Consider the following 15,462-nt stretch of genomic DNA (forward strand, 5'->3'; position numbering starts at 1 on the left):
TTCAGTATTGCTTTGAAAGTAAGAAATATATCAGTTAAAATGATAGAAATAATGTTTACAGTACATTCAGTAGTAGTAGAAAAATACAGTTATTTTTATAGATCTGTACATCAACCCTGAAAGGGGACAAATGAGGAAAAAAGGTGGACAGAGGGATTTGGTTTCCAGAGGGGGAATTAGGAGCTATGAGCACATGCTAGCACTAGGTGTCACTGTAGGAGCTATGAGCACATGCTAGCACTAGGTGTCACTGTAGGAGCTATGAGCACATGCTAGCACTAGGTGTCACTGTTCTGTTTGCTGAGAAGATCTCCAATAGAAGAGCCGCAGGCTGGTTTTCTGCCTTTTCCTATCAAAGCTTATGTGTCCTGCATTGTTATTGGTAATAAAGTTTATTGACTGACAGGGGAAAAAAAAGTTTGAGACGCATAAGCAGGAACAACAGTGGAACGCATACAGAGGAAATTGTGCATTTCTTTATTGACAACTTCCCCTTCACACGTACAATAAGAAACATATCTAAATTTGAACAGAGATGGCTAAGTGGGAGAAGTGACAGCAGGTAAGGGTTGTGTGTGATCCCTGCATGAGTGTCAAAACAATTATTTGTAACTTATTAATGCAAGTGAATAATATTAGACTCATGTGTTTTGTATTATTTTAGTAATATTATTTTTTAATTAATATCTTTTATCAATATGGATACTCCAAATACAGGTTTATTATTACAAATCATTGTTGTGCCCCTCCCCCCATCACTATCTCTCCTTGGTGATCCCACAGCCAGGGACCATATAATAAGTGTGGCCACCATGAGCCGCCAGAATGATGCAGACCCTCAATCCCCTTCGGCGCATAGATGAGAGATCCATCTTGTAGATCGACTCGACCGAGGGCATTACTCTCCTGGAGAGAGACTAGCGTCACGTCTGGACAGTCTCAGCACCGTACTGTCGCCTGAGGGATCATGTCCATATCATTGCTGTGCAACTTGCCCCGAATGTGTGTCTGATGCTTTAATTCCCCCCCCCCCCCCTTGCTTGTTTAGTTTCTTGTGGTCCCCTCCTGTCCCCAGTGTGCCCTCTTTTGTCTCCAGTGTGTCCCCTTTTGTCTCCAGTGTGTCCCCCATGTGCCCCCTTAATAGAAGTGGCAGCTCTTTCACAGCACACAATAAAAAGTCTATTCCACATTTAGTTAGTGAAGAAATTCACTGCTCTGTGTTCTGTGTTTGTTTAGCCAGATCAAACACTCCAATTAGTTCTTATCAGCAGCTGTGAATAGACTGCAGGATCTCTGCCTACAGCTCTGTTGAAGCAGCTCTCCCCATACAGTAAACACAGAGGCTTAACCCTTTCAGTGCTCCCTGCAAATTGAAACCAAGTTAAAACTTGAGTCTTTTCTTTAGGATTGCCATAACTTGTAATGAAGAAATGTTTCTTTTTCCTGAAGATTATCATGCTGTGGCTAATATTTTAGAGCAGGAAGGAAGTCGCTTCTCTCCGAGTCATCTTCTCTTAAGAGAGAATTCATAAAAAGCTAATCAGTGGTTTGTGTTTGCTGCTATAGAGTCTTTACAAAGTGCTTTCATGTCTGAAAAATAAAGAACAAAATGCTATGTTTTATGAGATTGCACTTTTATGAGATTCTTCATATTGCCTAACGTGAAGTTCCCCCATGGTATGGTGTTTGCACTGCCGGCTAATCAGTTCTTTCTTTTTGTATGTCAGATGACCAACTTAGATCACATGATAAACAAGCATAGCATGATTTCTTACGACAGTCACCTAACTGCAAGAATATTAGACCTCACCCTCGAGATAATCTACCTGCTAACTGGAGAGGTGAGGATAATTGTAAGAGTAGAACATGACATTAAGTGTATCTTTATTCATAACATGCCCTTTCGACTAAACGGGTGAGTAGAATTCTTGGAGTGTCACAAGACAAGTAATTAACAGACTTGACTAAAAGGTGATAAAATGTCGGGAACAGTGAAGTGAACATTATGAAATGGTCATGTTTTTCCTAATTAGGTGTATGGACCCATAAAGAAGGAGTCCAGTGAGCATGGGACCACCACCAACCATTCCTGTGTTTCAACAGGATGGAGCACAGGCCAGAGCTCCATTGTGGAACTGCTATCCTCCAACAACAAGAAGGTCCTGGAGGTCACCAACAACATTCTTGAGCTACTGACTGGAGAGGTGAGCGGTGCCGGGAATTATGGGACATTATCCAGTAACACAAGGGATTTATGTGAACGATGACTATATCATTGTGTGTTTCAGGTACCTGTGAGGTTTCATGATGTCACTGTCTATTTCTCTATGGAGGAGTGGCAGTATTTAGAAGGACACAAGGATTTCTATGGAAAGGTCATGATGGAGAATGAGCCGGCCCTCACATCACCGGGTAAGAGGAGACTTCCATTTCTTGTAAAGGGTAGAGCAATATGGAATCTCCACCTAGGTTCTCCAGAGATCTGGGGAACCTAGGTTCTCTCTTCAGAGATCTCCAGCTGAGGTATTGTAAATGATCCAGCAAACCTAGACTGAAATTCTCTTTGGAAAGTCAATACCGTGACCCAGAAACCTATGCACAAAGTATAGAGCAGCTAGAAGAAAGTGAGTTCCTTCCTCTGTACAGAGCCATCACATGACCACACCCACCTCCTCCCTCTGCTCCATCCTGAGGAGTACAGGGAGGAGGTGGGCAGGGTCAACTCTGTGACCATAGGAAAAGATCTCCTCTCCCAGCTACTCTTTGACTACCTCTTGTGGGTAAGGATGGGATACTGCAGGAGATTGGACTGTTTATAGTCTGGTGTTCAGTCTAGCCAAGCTTCATCTGACATTCACACAGGAAGAAAGCATTACAAACCAAGTCAGTCAGATAAGAAAAAAAATGATTGCTGCCAAAATGGTTAATATGCAATTCACAAAGCTTTGTGCATTGCAAATAATGATGTATTTGACATAATATGCATTAAAACAGAAGCATGAACTAGGCCTTTAAGGTTAGTAAATACGCAGTTGTGTGATGTGGTTTTATGTTGAGGCCTTCAATAAACTCAGGGTGTCCAAAATATGCATAAAAGATTTTTAATTAAATACTTAGGTTTGGTTCACACATAAATCTGCACATTTCCGGTCCTGTCAGTTTTGCATCAGTTTTCTATCAGTTTTACAATACCAGATCAGAAATGTACACCTTTTATTTGTGAACACAGCCACAGAAACACCTACAAAACTGACGCCAACTGCCGAAAACTGACAGGATAGGACTGGACACATTTTTATGTGTGAACCAAGCCCTGTGATTTCCCCATTGGAGCTCTGTAGAGATGTCTTCGTAAATCAGTTCCAATGTATTTAGTCAGTGTTTAATTTCAACAGATGGATTCAATGACCTGAAGCCACCAGAGAGATGTACAGGTCCTCTTTGTTCCCAGGATTGTACAGAGGAACATCAGAACCTTTCACAGGTAGGAGGACGCAAGAGTCTCAAGAAGTGACAGGATAACTGATTGGTAGAGAGAACTTCAAAATGACTTCTTGTTACGTCTCTTTATTTGGCTATACATATTTCGATTTGCCACCAGATCGACCATCAGATCCCTCTCTGATCAAAATCTGTGTTGGAGGCTCATCTGTCATGCAACTCCTCGTCTCTTCCTGTGTCCAGTGTCTTCCTAAATTGCCACTGCGAGCGCCTGTGCCACTTGATACCGCCTCATATAGTGACGTCAGTACATGTGCCTGGGTCACATAGTACAGGCCCCCGCGGTGGCAATTCATGAAGACGCTGGACATAGGGAGGTGAGAACTCATGCCAGTGGACAAGTGAGCCTGCAACACTCACCACCACAGGCCCGGGGTGTACATCTACATTTGGGGGGAGACTGGCCAGGAGTCCATTGGTCTTCAGGATATTGAACGTTGTTACTGCCGTGCACCTGCTTGAGCCCTTGTGACTTTGATTTTCTTATCCAGCATGCCCAATCAATCCTTTCGGGTGGCCATGTTGCAGCATTGATATCTGTCAGATTCAATGACTATGATCGAATTGGCCTGACATCAATGCTGAATATCGAATAATATTTGGACACCCTTAGAGATTCACTGAACTTCGTAGGTCATGTTTTCTAGGATGGTTCCATGGGGAACATTAAAGTGGAGGTGAAGGAGGAGGAAGCCAAAGAGACATGTATGGAGGACCACAAGCCAAGTAAGGAGGAGGAAGCCACGGAGACATGTGTGGATGGCCACAAGCCATGTAAGGAGGAGGAAGCCACGGAGACATGTGTGGAGGGCCACAAGCCATGTAAGGAGGAGGAAGCCACGGAGACATGTGTGGAGGGCCACAAGCCATGTACGGAGGAGGAAGCCAAGGAGACATTTGTGGAAGGCCATAAGTCATGTAAGGAGGAGGAAATTCCTTCACAGATCAGCACAGGTGAGGATGGAAGAGCTCTGCACTTTTCACCTGTGTCATGCATGGCTAGGAATCTTGTAAGACAAAAAGGGAGACAATCGAGGGCTCCAGTACAGTATGTTGAGTAAGTCAATCTCACATAATCCGTATCGGACTGGGAGGTGGAAAAGCTGAGGAAATCCATCTGCTGGCCAAGCAGCAGAAACCCTGTGTTATCACTCCCAATAGAAGCCTTTAGCAAGTCTTCACTGTGAGCAGCAGCACATGATTACTGCTGCTTGGTCAGCAAGTGGATTTCCTAAGCTTTTCCAGCTCCCAGTCCGACACAGTACATAGTACTCACAAAGGTGGATTACCATCTAGGTAACCACTGTATAGACAGGTAGAGAGCAGAGCTGTGGAGTCAAGGAGTCAGAGTAATTTTGGGTACCTGGGGTCAGAGTTGGAGTCGGTGGTTTCATAAACTCAGGAGTCTGAGTCAAATGATTTTTGTACCAAATTCATAGCCCTAATAATTATTAGACTAAGGAGTCGGAGCCATTTTGGTTACTTGGAGTCGGATGATTTCCTCCACAGCTCTGTTGGGGAGATTAGACCAGACCCCACTAGGGTTAAGATGTGGCTTTCCAATGAAAGGGGTAACACCCCTCCTTCTCTGGGTGGACTACTGATAAGTAAACAGGTAGAAACAGAAGAGCCAAAATAAAATATGCTAAAACCAGTTTAAAAAGGGAGGGAGGTAGTGGTGGACTTACCTCTACAATATAGACTCAGAAAGTCGAGATTCAGCACAAATCAGACTTTAAACAAAAAGCACCAAACAGGCATTACGTTTCTCAGGTATCCACCCACTTCTTTGCTGAACTTCTTCAAGCCAAAAGTAGCCACTAGTTTTGGCTTGAAGTTCAGCAAAGTTGCTCCTTTTATTGCCTGAAGAAGTGGGTTGATACCTGCAAAACGTGTTGCCTGTTTGGAGCTTTTTTGATTAAGGTCTGATTTATGTGGAATCTCGACTTTCTGAGCCTATGTTTGGGGAGGTAAGTCCACCACTACCTCCCTTTTAAAATAGTTTTTAGCATATTTTATTCTATTTTGTAGCCTCTGTCTCTACTGTTTAATGAATAGGAATCTTCCTACCTGATGCCACAGTGAAAAAAGTATAGCATTTGTCTCAGGGTTAGTTTTATTTCCTTGCCACGGTGATTATAGCTGTCAGTAAGGCTAGGTCCACACTAGACACAGTTGCAGGACGGACACTGCAGTCCGGATCAGGGGAAGTACCCACCGTACTGCAAACTGATGAAATTGCATCAGTTTTGCATCAGTTTCCGTTCAGTTTTTCCCTGACAGAAAACGTCTCCATCATTAGGAAGGAGTGGGAGGATTTTTTTGGGCCAATCATAAAGCTCAGGCTATCCGTTTTCACATCAGTTTTTTGCCTGTGGAGCTGGAGATGCGTTTTCTCATTGCTTTTCACTACCCCTGCGTGTATCCGTGGTCCTGATCCGTTGCGTGAAAATGCAGCAGATCCGGACCTTCCGTTCAGATTTTGAAAACGGGTCCCCGCAAACGCAGACGGATCCGTTTTTTACTTGGGTGAGGCTGGCTGCTATTTTGAACATTAGTATCCGGGACTCCGTTTTTCATCAGGTTTGAAAAACGCAGCCACGGATACATTTCCGGACCTAGTGTGGACCAGGTCTAAGTGCCACAGTCATTCAGTCAGTGCCACAGTCAAGGATACATTCCTTTGCTTGTGACATTGCATACAGTCTTCCCAGGCATAGGTGCAGAGTACAGGAAATACCATTTCTAGTACTGTACTCTGCTGGTTTAGAAATGTGATGCTGCTTTTGTTAGTGTAATATACAGGTTTTGGACGCACTCCCACTATTGTAATCATGTGCAGGTGGTCAGTCCAGCAGAGCCCAGGCAGACAAAAGTACAATAGTGCAGAATGGACCAGCATACTTCACAAAAAATCCTCCGAAGTAATCCTTAAAGGGAATCTGAAGTGAAAATAAACTTATGGTATAATGATTGGTATGTCTAGTACAGCTAACAAATAAAACATTAGCAGCAGAGATTTGAGTCTAATATTGTTTCCAGTACAGGAAGAGTTAAGAAACTCCAGTTGTTATCTATGCAAAAAAGCTTCATTGAGCTCCACGACTTTCAAAGTCGCATAGAGCTCTGTCTTCTGAAGCTTATTATCTCAACTGTCATTGTAATTTGTTTTTTTCTGCAGAGGAGAGTTCAAAAGTTTATTATCCTGCTCGGTAAAGAATGCTGAGTGTAATGTGTAAACTGCAAATATTAGAGAATGATGTGATGCAATGTTATAAAAAAGCTACATAACTGGAAATAAAAATATGAGACTAATTTATTTGCTACTAATGCTCTATTATTTATCCATACAAAACAACCAATTCATTATATCATATTTTTTTTTCGCTTCATTGTCACTCTAATACAAAATTCATACAGGTAGCATAGCTCCCAGCTGTTCCTGTTTCGAAGGAACAGTCCCTCTTTAGGAACCCAATCTCCCTGACCCTCTTTTTTCCTCATTTGCCCCTCTTTCAGGACTGATGTACAGATCTATGCAAATATATGTATTTTTCTACTGTAAAATGTATTTGACTCTAAACTTTATCCCCATCCAAACCTGTAACAAAAAAAAACGTCCCCTGGGGGTACTTACCACGGGTGGGTGAAGCCTCCGGATACTATTGAGGCTTCCCCCGTCCTCCTCGGTCCCACGGTGGTAGTGATAAAGCTCCCAGAACAACGGGGATGTAAATATTTACCTTCTCGGCTCCAGCACAGGCGCAGTATCGGCTCTCCGCTCAGAGATAGGCGGAAATAGCCGATCGCTGTCGGCCCGCTCTACTGCGCAGGTGCAAGTCTCCTGTGCCTGCGCAATAGAGCTGACCCGACAGAGATCGGCTATTTCCGCCCATCTCCGTGCAGAGCCAGGAAAGGTAAATAAATCAGCGCTTATCAGGCTTGTCAAGGGAGGATTGCCGGACACTTTGGGGGAGACAGTGCTGGATTGCCTGCAGCTACAGGGGAGGGGGAAGCCTCATTGGGACCCTGAGGCTTCCCCCTCCCGAGGTGAGTACCCACCAGGGGAACTTTCTTTTTTGTTACAGGTTCTCTTTAGATTGATATATTTCTAAAAACTAACCAGGATAGAAAGAACCAGTATGGTTTGAAGTACAAAACAACATATTTTTCTTATGAAATTTTTATGGTGTGTGTGACTAAGTGTTTTGTCATAGGCATTATTAGAGGTGTCTCAGGGCGTGATTAGGGGTGTGACAGGGGTATGGCTTAAGTGTCCCTCTTTCTTATCTCAAGAAGTTGGGAGGTTCCAATTTTTGCTCTTCCTGTTCAGTAAGCCAGCACCTGTTCAGTGAGGAGACCTTGGACAAGACTCCCTAACACTGCTACTGCCTATAGAGGGAACTCTAGGTGCTGCAGCTCTAGTGCTTTGAGTCTGCCAGTAGAAAAGTGTGATATAAATGTTCTGTGTCATGTCTTGTCTGGTTACATAAATGGCACAGTGGTTGTGTCCATCTGTAGATGCTGTGTCCACTGGGGTTATACTGAGATAATGTAATAAGACCTCACCTAACCTAGCTACAGTAAATAAAATGCTATGTTAGTGTATGGGGAGGTGTGTGGTCTCTTACTGCCCTTGTGGCTGAGTCCCCCTCCATTGGCCTATAACGGCTCTGGTATCCGCCCTTTGACCCAGTCTCCACACCGGCTCTGTGACTGCACTCCCCTCTGTCATAATCAATCTGTGCGCATGCTGATGTGCTGCCAGCGCACAAGGGAGGTGCGGTATGACAGAGGGGAGCTCGGTCACAGAGCTTGTGCGGAGACTGGAGCTATTATAGGCCAATGGAGGGGGACGCAGCCACAAGGGAGGTGCAGTAAGAGACCACACACCTCCCCATACACTATTATAGCGTCTACCCCTCCCAGAAATATAAGCTTCCCCTTGAAAATAAGCCCTAGCACAACTTTAGGGGAGGAAACTAATATAAGACAGTGTCTTATATTCAAGGAAACGCTGTATTTACTGATGCCAAAGTGAATACTGTAGCCATTGATGTTCCCTCCCCCTTATGGTAATACTGTCCTTGATCTGTAATTATCTATACCAGGCATGGGCAAACTTGGCCCTCCAGCTGTTAAGGAACTACAAGTCCCACAATGCATTGCAGGAGTCTGACAGCCACAGTCATGACTCATAAAGGCAAATGCATTGTGGAACTTGTAGTTCTGTAACAGCTGGAGGGCCGAGTTTTCCCATGCCTGATCTATACTGTCTGTCCTTGTATAATATTCAAAGCAAGGGAAACCGAGAGCCCAATATTGTGTAGTATGTATTGGAATAGGGAGGAGAAATGAATAGTAAGCAATTTATACTCACAAACCAGGGTTACCGCACAGGCAACCACTGTAAAGGCAGGTGGGGATATTAGGCCCGTCCCCACTCAGGACTAAGATGTCGCTCTCTGTAGATCAGGAAAAAAGGGTACAAACACCCCTCCACCTTGCGGTGGACACAAGTATAGTAGAAGGTGAACAGAGGTGTCAAAAGGATAAAATATGCTAAAGGTGTTAAAACGTTAGGGAGGCGATGGTGGTCTCACCCTCCCCAAACAGACACAAAAGCTGTCAATTTTTCAGCACGAAAAATGTTTTCACATACTCCGATAAAACAGGCAACGCGTTTCACATTTATATTCCTGCTTCCTCAGGCAACAACAGAAGGAGTATCACACAGCAAGAAGTCTAGTACAATACAATATATACAATACAATAACATTTCTATAGCGCTTTTCTCCCATAGGACTCAAAGCGCTTAGGCTCTCTCAGATTCAGTAATTGGTAGTAGGATGAAGTATTCACACAACAAAAGTTATATTTCTGCAAATGCCAAACTAAACAGGTGGGTTTTCAGTCTGGATTTAAACACGTCCAGGGATGGAGCTGTCCTGATCTGTTGAGGTAAGGATTTCCAAAACGTAGGGGCAGCATGACAGAAGGCTCTGGGACCAAAAGTTTCCAAATGGACTCTGGGTATGACTAGATTACTAGACCCTGCGGATCTGAGATTACGGGGATTGCTACGCAGCTGCAACATATCTTTCATGTATCCAGGACCTAGATTATTCAGGGGTTTAAATGTCAGTAGGCCATCTTGAATAGGACCCTCCATTCTGTAGGTAGCCAGTGAAGGGAGTGCAGGACTGGCGTTATGTGGCAGTGACGGGGGTTGGTTGGTTAGCAGTCTGGCAGCAGTATTCTGTATCAGCTGTAGGCGGTACAAGACCTTTTTTGGAAGGCCAGTGTAGAGAGCATTACAGTAGTCCAGTCGGGAGGTAATGAAGGCATGAACTAAGGTTGGCAGATCTTCTGGGGGGATGAGGTGCTTGATTTTTGCGATGTTCTTCAGGTGAAAACAGGATGATTTCACCACAGCAGAGATTTGAGTTCTGAAGTTTAAGTCTCCATCAATTAGAACTCCCAGGCTACGCACATGATTATAGCTGCGTAGATCCGTGCCTCCTATTCCCAGTGGTGAAGACTGCAAGTTAAGTTGTTTTGTTATCATGCTCTGCCCTCCAATCAGAAGGACTTCAGTTTTGTCTGCATTTAGTTTCAGCCAGTTGTCATTCAACCATTGCTGTAGTTCATGTAAGCAGGCGTTTATAGTTCGAGTTGGGTCTGTCACACCAGGCTTGAAGGAAAGATATAGTTGGGTGTCGTCTGCATAGCAGTGGTATGTCAGGCCATGTTTTTGGATTAGTTTTCCAAGCGGTATCATGTGAATCGTGAAAAGCAGGGGAGAGAGGATTGAGCCCTGGGGCACCACATATTTAAGTGATACAGGGGTGGACAGGAAGGGCCCCATAGATACTTTGTGGGTTCTGCCACTCAAGAAGGATTGGAACCACTGAAGAACAATGCCATCAATGCCGCAGTATTCCTGTAGCCTGTTTATCAAGATGTCATGGTCAACTGTATCAAAGGCTGCAGAAAGGTCTAGCAGTATGAGGATCGAGCACTCTCCTCTGTCTCTTGCCATGAGCAGGTGGTTGCATATTTGGATGAGGGCAGTTTCAGTGCTGTGGTGTTTCCTGAAGCCAGACTGGAAGGGGTCATAACTGTTGTTTTGTAGGATTTTGGCTTCTAGCTGGAGGTAGACAGCTTTTTCAATTAGATTGCCCAGAAAGGGGAGGTTAGAGACAGGTCTGTAGCTGGTCATTGCATCAGGGTCCAGGGAGGGTTTTTTGAGGAGAGGCCTGATGATTGCTTCCTTCAGTAAAGCAGGAAATATCCCTGATTGTAAGGAACAGTTAACAATTTTGAGGAATACCGGTACGAACAGGTCGGGGCAGTTCAACATGAACTGTGTTGAGCCAGGATCCAGGTCACAGGTAGTTAGGCGGAGGTGAAGGAGGATGCTTGATGTGACTTCTTCATCAATTTCTTTGAAGTTTGACCAAGGTGTTATGTTGTCTCTGCTAATGGTTTTCGGCTCTATATTAGGCTCAGATGCTGTAAGTTGGATGGCGGACCTTATAGCGGAGACTTTGTGAAGAAATGGGCAAATTGGTCACAGAGGTCCTTTGAAGACTCGATATTAAGTTTTTGACATGCCGGGTTGCAGAGTTTTTCCACTGTGCGGAACAGTTGGGCTGGTTTGTTAACTACATTTGCAATCTCTTGTGATAGAAAGGATGATTTTTTTTCCTGTGATTACCTTTTGGTAGTTCTTCTAGTGGAGGATTAAGGCATGTTTGTCTTCTGGGGACTGATATTTGCGCCACAGTCTCTCAAGTTTTCGGCCTTGTCTTTTCAGCTCTTTTATAGAGTTATCAAACCACTGTGCATGATGGTGTGGAGTAAGATATTTGGTGCACAGGGGAGAAATGGTCTCAAAGGTGGAGGACACACATTTGTTGTATTTAAACACCAGAGTATCAGGGTCCAAACTGGATTCAGTCAATTCATCAAAGCTAAGGTTATCTCGGATATCTTGAGGTGTTAGCCCTTTTAATCGGCGATATTTTATTTGATTCTTGACCTGGTGTTTGACAGCCTCACTGTGCCTGAGGAAGCAGGAATATACCTGCGAAACGTGTTGCCTGTTTTATTGGAGTATGTAAATACATTTTTTCATGCAGAAAAATTTGACAGCTTTTGTGTCTGTTTGGGGAGGGTGAGTCCACCACCGCCTCCCTAACGTTTTAACAATTGTAGCATATTTTATCCTTTTGGCACCTCTGTTCACCTTCTACTATACTTGTATAATATTGCCTGTGTCCCTTAAGAAACTGCCAAACCCAAATTCCTTGTAAGTGCAAAATTATTTGGCTAAAATAAAAATTATTCTGATTTCATTTTATTAACACAGTAATTTTATGATAATAATTATTAGAATTGTATCTTCTGTGCAGCATACAAAGCGAATGGTAATATTACTCCAGAGGGGAGTACAGAACCTCTGCAATGTAGTGTAGAAGATATTGTAAACACAACAGCAGGAGAAACCATCATGAATCCAAATCTCCATCTACAAAGATCTCTTTCATCACTGGACCCCTCTCTACACACCGTAAGGCTTCCCGATCCCACTGATATTGTTACCAGCACTTTACCTCAAAGAGGTGGTTCACATCTTTCACACTTTCACTCAGAAGACTCTGTTCCCCATGAGTTAAGCCTTAAGGTGAGTCAGACCTTTGGGCAGGATCCCAAGTCACTTGCCTGCTCTGAATGTGGTCAGGTCTTCTTAAACCAAGTTATGTTTCTTGCCCATCACAAAACTCACATATGTGGCAAGCCGTATAAGTGCTCTTACTGCGGGAAAGGTTTTGCGCACAAATCGGACTTTAGTAAACATCAACGAGTTCATACTGGAGAGAAGCCCTTCTCCTGCTTGGAGTGTGGGAAGAGTTTCACCCAGAAATCCAACCACATGCGCCACCAGAGGATCCACCTGACGGAAAAGCCATATTCTTGTTCCAAGTGTGCTAAGAGCTTCACACAGAAGCCCAACTACGAGAGGCATGTCCAGAGTCACTGTGAGGAGAAGAGTTACTCCTGCCGCCTGTGTGGAAAACACTTCTCACTGAAGGCCCACCTCCTGCAGCATCAGAGCACTCATGGAGGACAAAAGCCATTCTGTTGTACACAGTGTGGAAAATGCTTTGCGCATCAGTCCAGCTTTGTCAGACATCAGAAAAACCACACAGGTGATAAACCCTACTTCTGTCCCCACTGTGGAGACCGCTTCACACAGAGCTCCAGTTTGGCCAGACATCAACAGCGCCACCTACAGCTACTCCATTAAAACTGGATTTCTATGACTGCACTTGAAGCCAGCTTTATCTGATATAGAAATCTAAATAAACACATTTTATAAATGACCTTGTAAGTTTGTGATCTTACTGTTTCACTGCTTTTAAAGGATACCCGAAGTGACATGTGACATGATGAGATAGACATGAGTATGTACAGTGCCTAGCACACAAATAACTATGTTGCTTTTTTTTCACACTGAAGTGACTACAGTGTGACCCTCACTGATAAGAAATTCCAACTATAAAACGCTTTCCTAGCAGAAAATGGCTTCTGAGAGCAAGAAAGAGATAAAAAGGGGGATTTCTTATTAGTATGGGTCACACTGTAGTCACTTCCTGTCTGAGTCAGGACTGAGTCAGACACTTACATACCTGATATTTAACTCTTTCAGGCAGAGAAAGAAAAAAAGGAACACAGCATAGTTATTTGTATGCTAGGCACTGTACATACTCATCTATCTCATCATGTCACATGCCACTTCAGGTATCCTTTAAAGGGAATGAGTCATGATTGGACAGTTGTGATATGAATTATAACTTTTTATTACATTGTGTCATTAAAAAAAGTGAACGAACGATCAGCTCCCCCCCAAACAGTTTTAGGGCCGCTCAGCTCTGTCCCAACAAGTCAGCACATTGCCTGTCTTCAGTTGTAAAAAAAAAAATAAAGATATCAGATTTATGGGGCTGCAGGGAGCCACTCAGTGTTCAAGTTGAACCAGTACAAGTAGCCACTGTGAAACATACATAGTAGATATGCCTGAGGGAGGACTTACCTGGAGGTTGCTAACATCTCCCTGTGGGTATAGGTAGAGATCAGTTATACCCAAACAAGATATCAGGGGCCTTGTCAAAGCTACCTCTGTTACCCACAGTCCTACTCTATGTAAACAACAGTAGCCACAACTAGATATTTGCAACAATTGATCAATTAGAAAGAGGACTTACCTGGAGGCTCCCTAATACTAGCCATGCCATAGATACTGTCCATATCACACTGGCCTGCAGAATCCATCTAGTATCCTGTATCCTGTTCGGCATACAAAAAGCATAGCTCCCAACTGTCCCTCTTATGGAGGAACAATCCCTCTTTGGGAACCCAATATCTCTGTCCCTCTTTCTTCCTCAGTTGTCCCTCTTACAGGACTGATGTACAGATCTATGTAAATATATGTATTTTTCCTCCTTAAAAATGTGCTTAATTGACTCTAAACTTTATTCTCATCATTTAAATTCATATATTTCTTAGATTCAAATGTTAATATGTAGGACAATTAACCAGGATAGAAAGGACCAATGTGGTTTGAATTATAAACAGGCCCGTTTTTAGCGCCGTGCGGCCCGTGCCGCCGCCCGGGGCGCTGTTGGGAGGTGGGCGCTGAAATGGAGGGGGGAGCCGCAGCCGCGGGGAGGGCAGCCCGACCTCTCCCTCCCTCTCCCCGGGCCGCCCTCCGTGCTCCCCCCTCAGATGTAGAGCGCAGCAGCAGCAGCAGCAGCCAGGGAGGAAGCGCTGTAAACAACATACCTCCCTGCGTTCCAAGCGCTGCTCTCTCGCCGCCGGTCTCTTCCTCTCTGCCGCCTATACGATGATGCACACACTAGTTCCGGCTAACAGGAACCAGCGTGTGCATCATCGTATAGGCGGCAGAGAGGAAGAGACCGGCGGCGAGAGAGCAGCGCTTGGAACGCAGGGAGGTATGTTGTTTACAGCGCTTCCTCTCTGGCTGCTGCTGCTGCTGCTGCGCTCTGCATCTGAGGGGGGAGCACGGATGGCGGCCCGGGGAGAGGGAGGGAGAGGTCGGGTTGCCCTCCCCGCGGCTCCGGCTCCCCCCTCCATTATGGGGGACAACTACCTATCTAACCTACCCTGGGGGGCACCTACCTAATCTAACCTACGCTGGGGGGCACCTACCTATCTATCCTATACTGGGGGGCACCTACCTAATCTAACCTACCCTGGGGGGCACCTACCTAATCTAACCTACCCTGGAAGGCACCAACCTAATCTAACCTATACTGGGGTGCAGCTACCTAATCTAACCTACGCTGGGGGGCACCTACCTATCTAACCTACACTGGGGGGCACCTACCTAATCTAACCTACACTGGGGGGCACCTACCTAATCTAACCTACACTGGGGGGCACCTACTTAATCTAACCTACGCTGGGGGGCAGCTACCTAATCTAACCTACACTGGGGGGCAGCTACCTAATCAAACCTACACTGGGGGGCACCTACCTAATCTAACCTACACTGGGGGGCACCTACTTAATCGAACCTACGCTGGGGGGCAGCTACCTAATCTAACCTATACTGGGGGGCAGCTACCTAATCTAACGTATGCTGGGGGGCAGGTACCTAATCTAACCTATACTGGGCGGCAGCTACCTAATCTCACCTACGCTGGGGGGCACCTACCTATCTAACCTATACTGGGGGGAACCTACCTAATCTAACCTACACTGGGGGGCACCTACCTAATCTAACCTACACTGGGGGGCACCTACTTAATCTAACCTACACTGAGGGGCACCTACTTAATCTAACCTACGCTGGGGGGCAGCTACCTAATCTAACCTATACTGGGGAGCAGCTACCTAATCTAACCTATACTGGGGGGCAACTACCTAATCTAA

General features: G+C 44.8%; 1 protein-coding gene across 1 annotated transcript; it reads left to right on the top strand.

Moving 5' to 3' along the window:
* The first annotated feature begins 414 nt into the window (after positions 1-414).
* LOC137536348 (oocyte zinc finger protein XlCOF7.1-like) lies at positions 415-12,890 on the top strand. Its single transcript, XM_068258527.1, has 7 exons — positions 415-562; positions 1,728-1,841; positions 2,034-2,204; positions 2,289-2,412; positions 3,396-3,484; positions 4,149-4,455; positions 11,919-12,890. The coding sequence occupies exons 2-7, from the start codon at positions 1,728-1,730 to the stop codon at positions 12,812-12,814; spliced, it is 1,701 nt and encodes a 566-aa protein (XP_068114628.1). The 5' UTR covers positions 415-562; the 3' UTR covers positions 12,815-12,890.
* Positions 12,891-15,462: the final 2,572 nt, after the last annotated feature.

This window comes from Hyperolius riggenbachi, chromosome 10 (assembly GCF_040937935.1).
Source record: "Hyperolius riggenbachi isolate aHypRig1 chromosome 10, aHypRig1.pri, whole genome shotgun sequence".
In the NCBI taxonomy this organism is placed as follows: domain Eukaryota; kingdom Metazoa; phylum Chordata; class Amphibia; order Anura; family Hyperoliidae; genus Hyperolius; species Hyperolius riggenbachi.

Excerpts from the sequence above, each read along its gene's own strand:
- LOC137536348 (XM_068258527.1), top strand. The coding sequence starts at position 1,728 with ATGACCAACTTAGATCACATGATAAACAAGCATAGCATGATTTCTTAC. Across the intron at positions 1,842-2,033 it reads TCTACCTGCTAACTGGAGAG|GTGTATGGACCCATAAAGAA; the intron begins GTGAGGATAATT and ends TTTCCTAATTAG. Across the intron at positions 4,456-11,918 it reads TCCTTCACAGATCAGCACAG|CATACAAAGCGAATGGTAAT; the intron begins GTGAGGATGGAA and ends TCTTCTGTGCAG.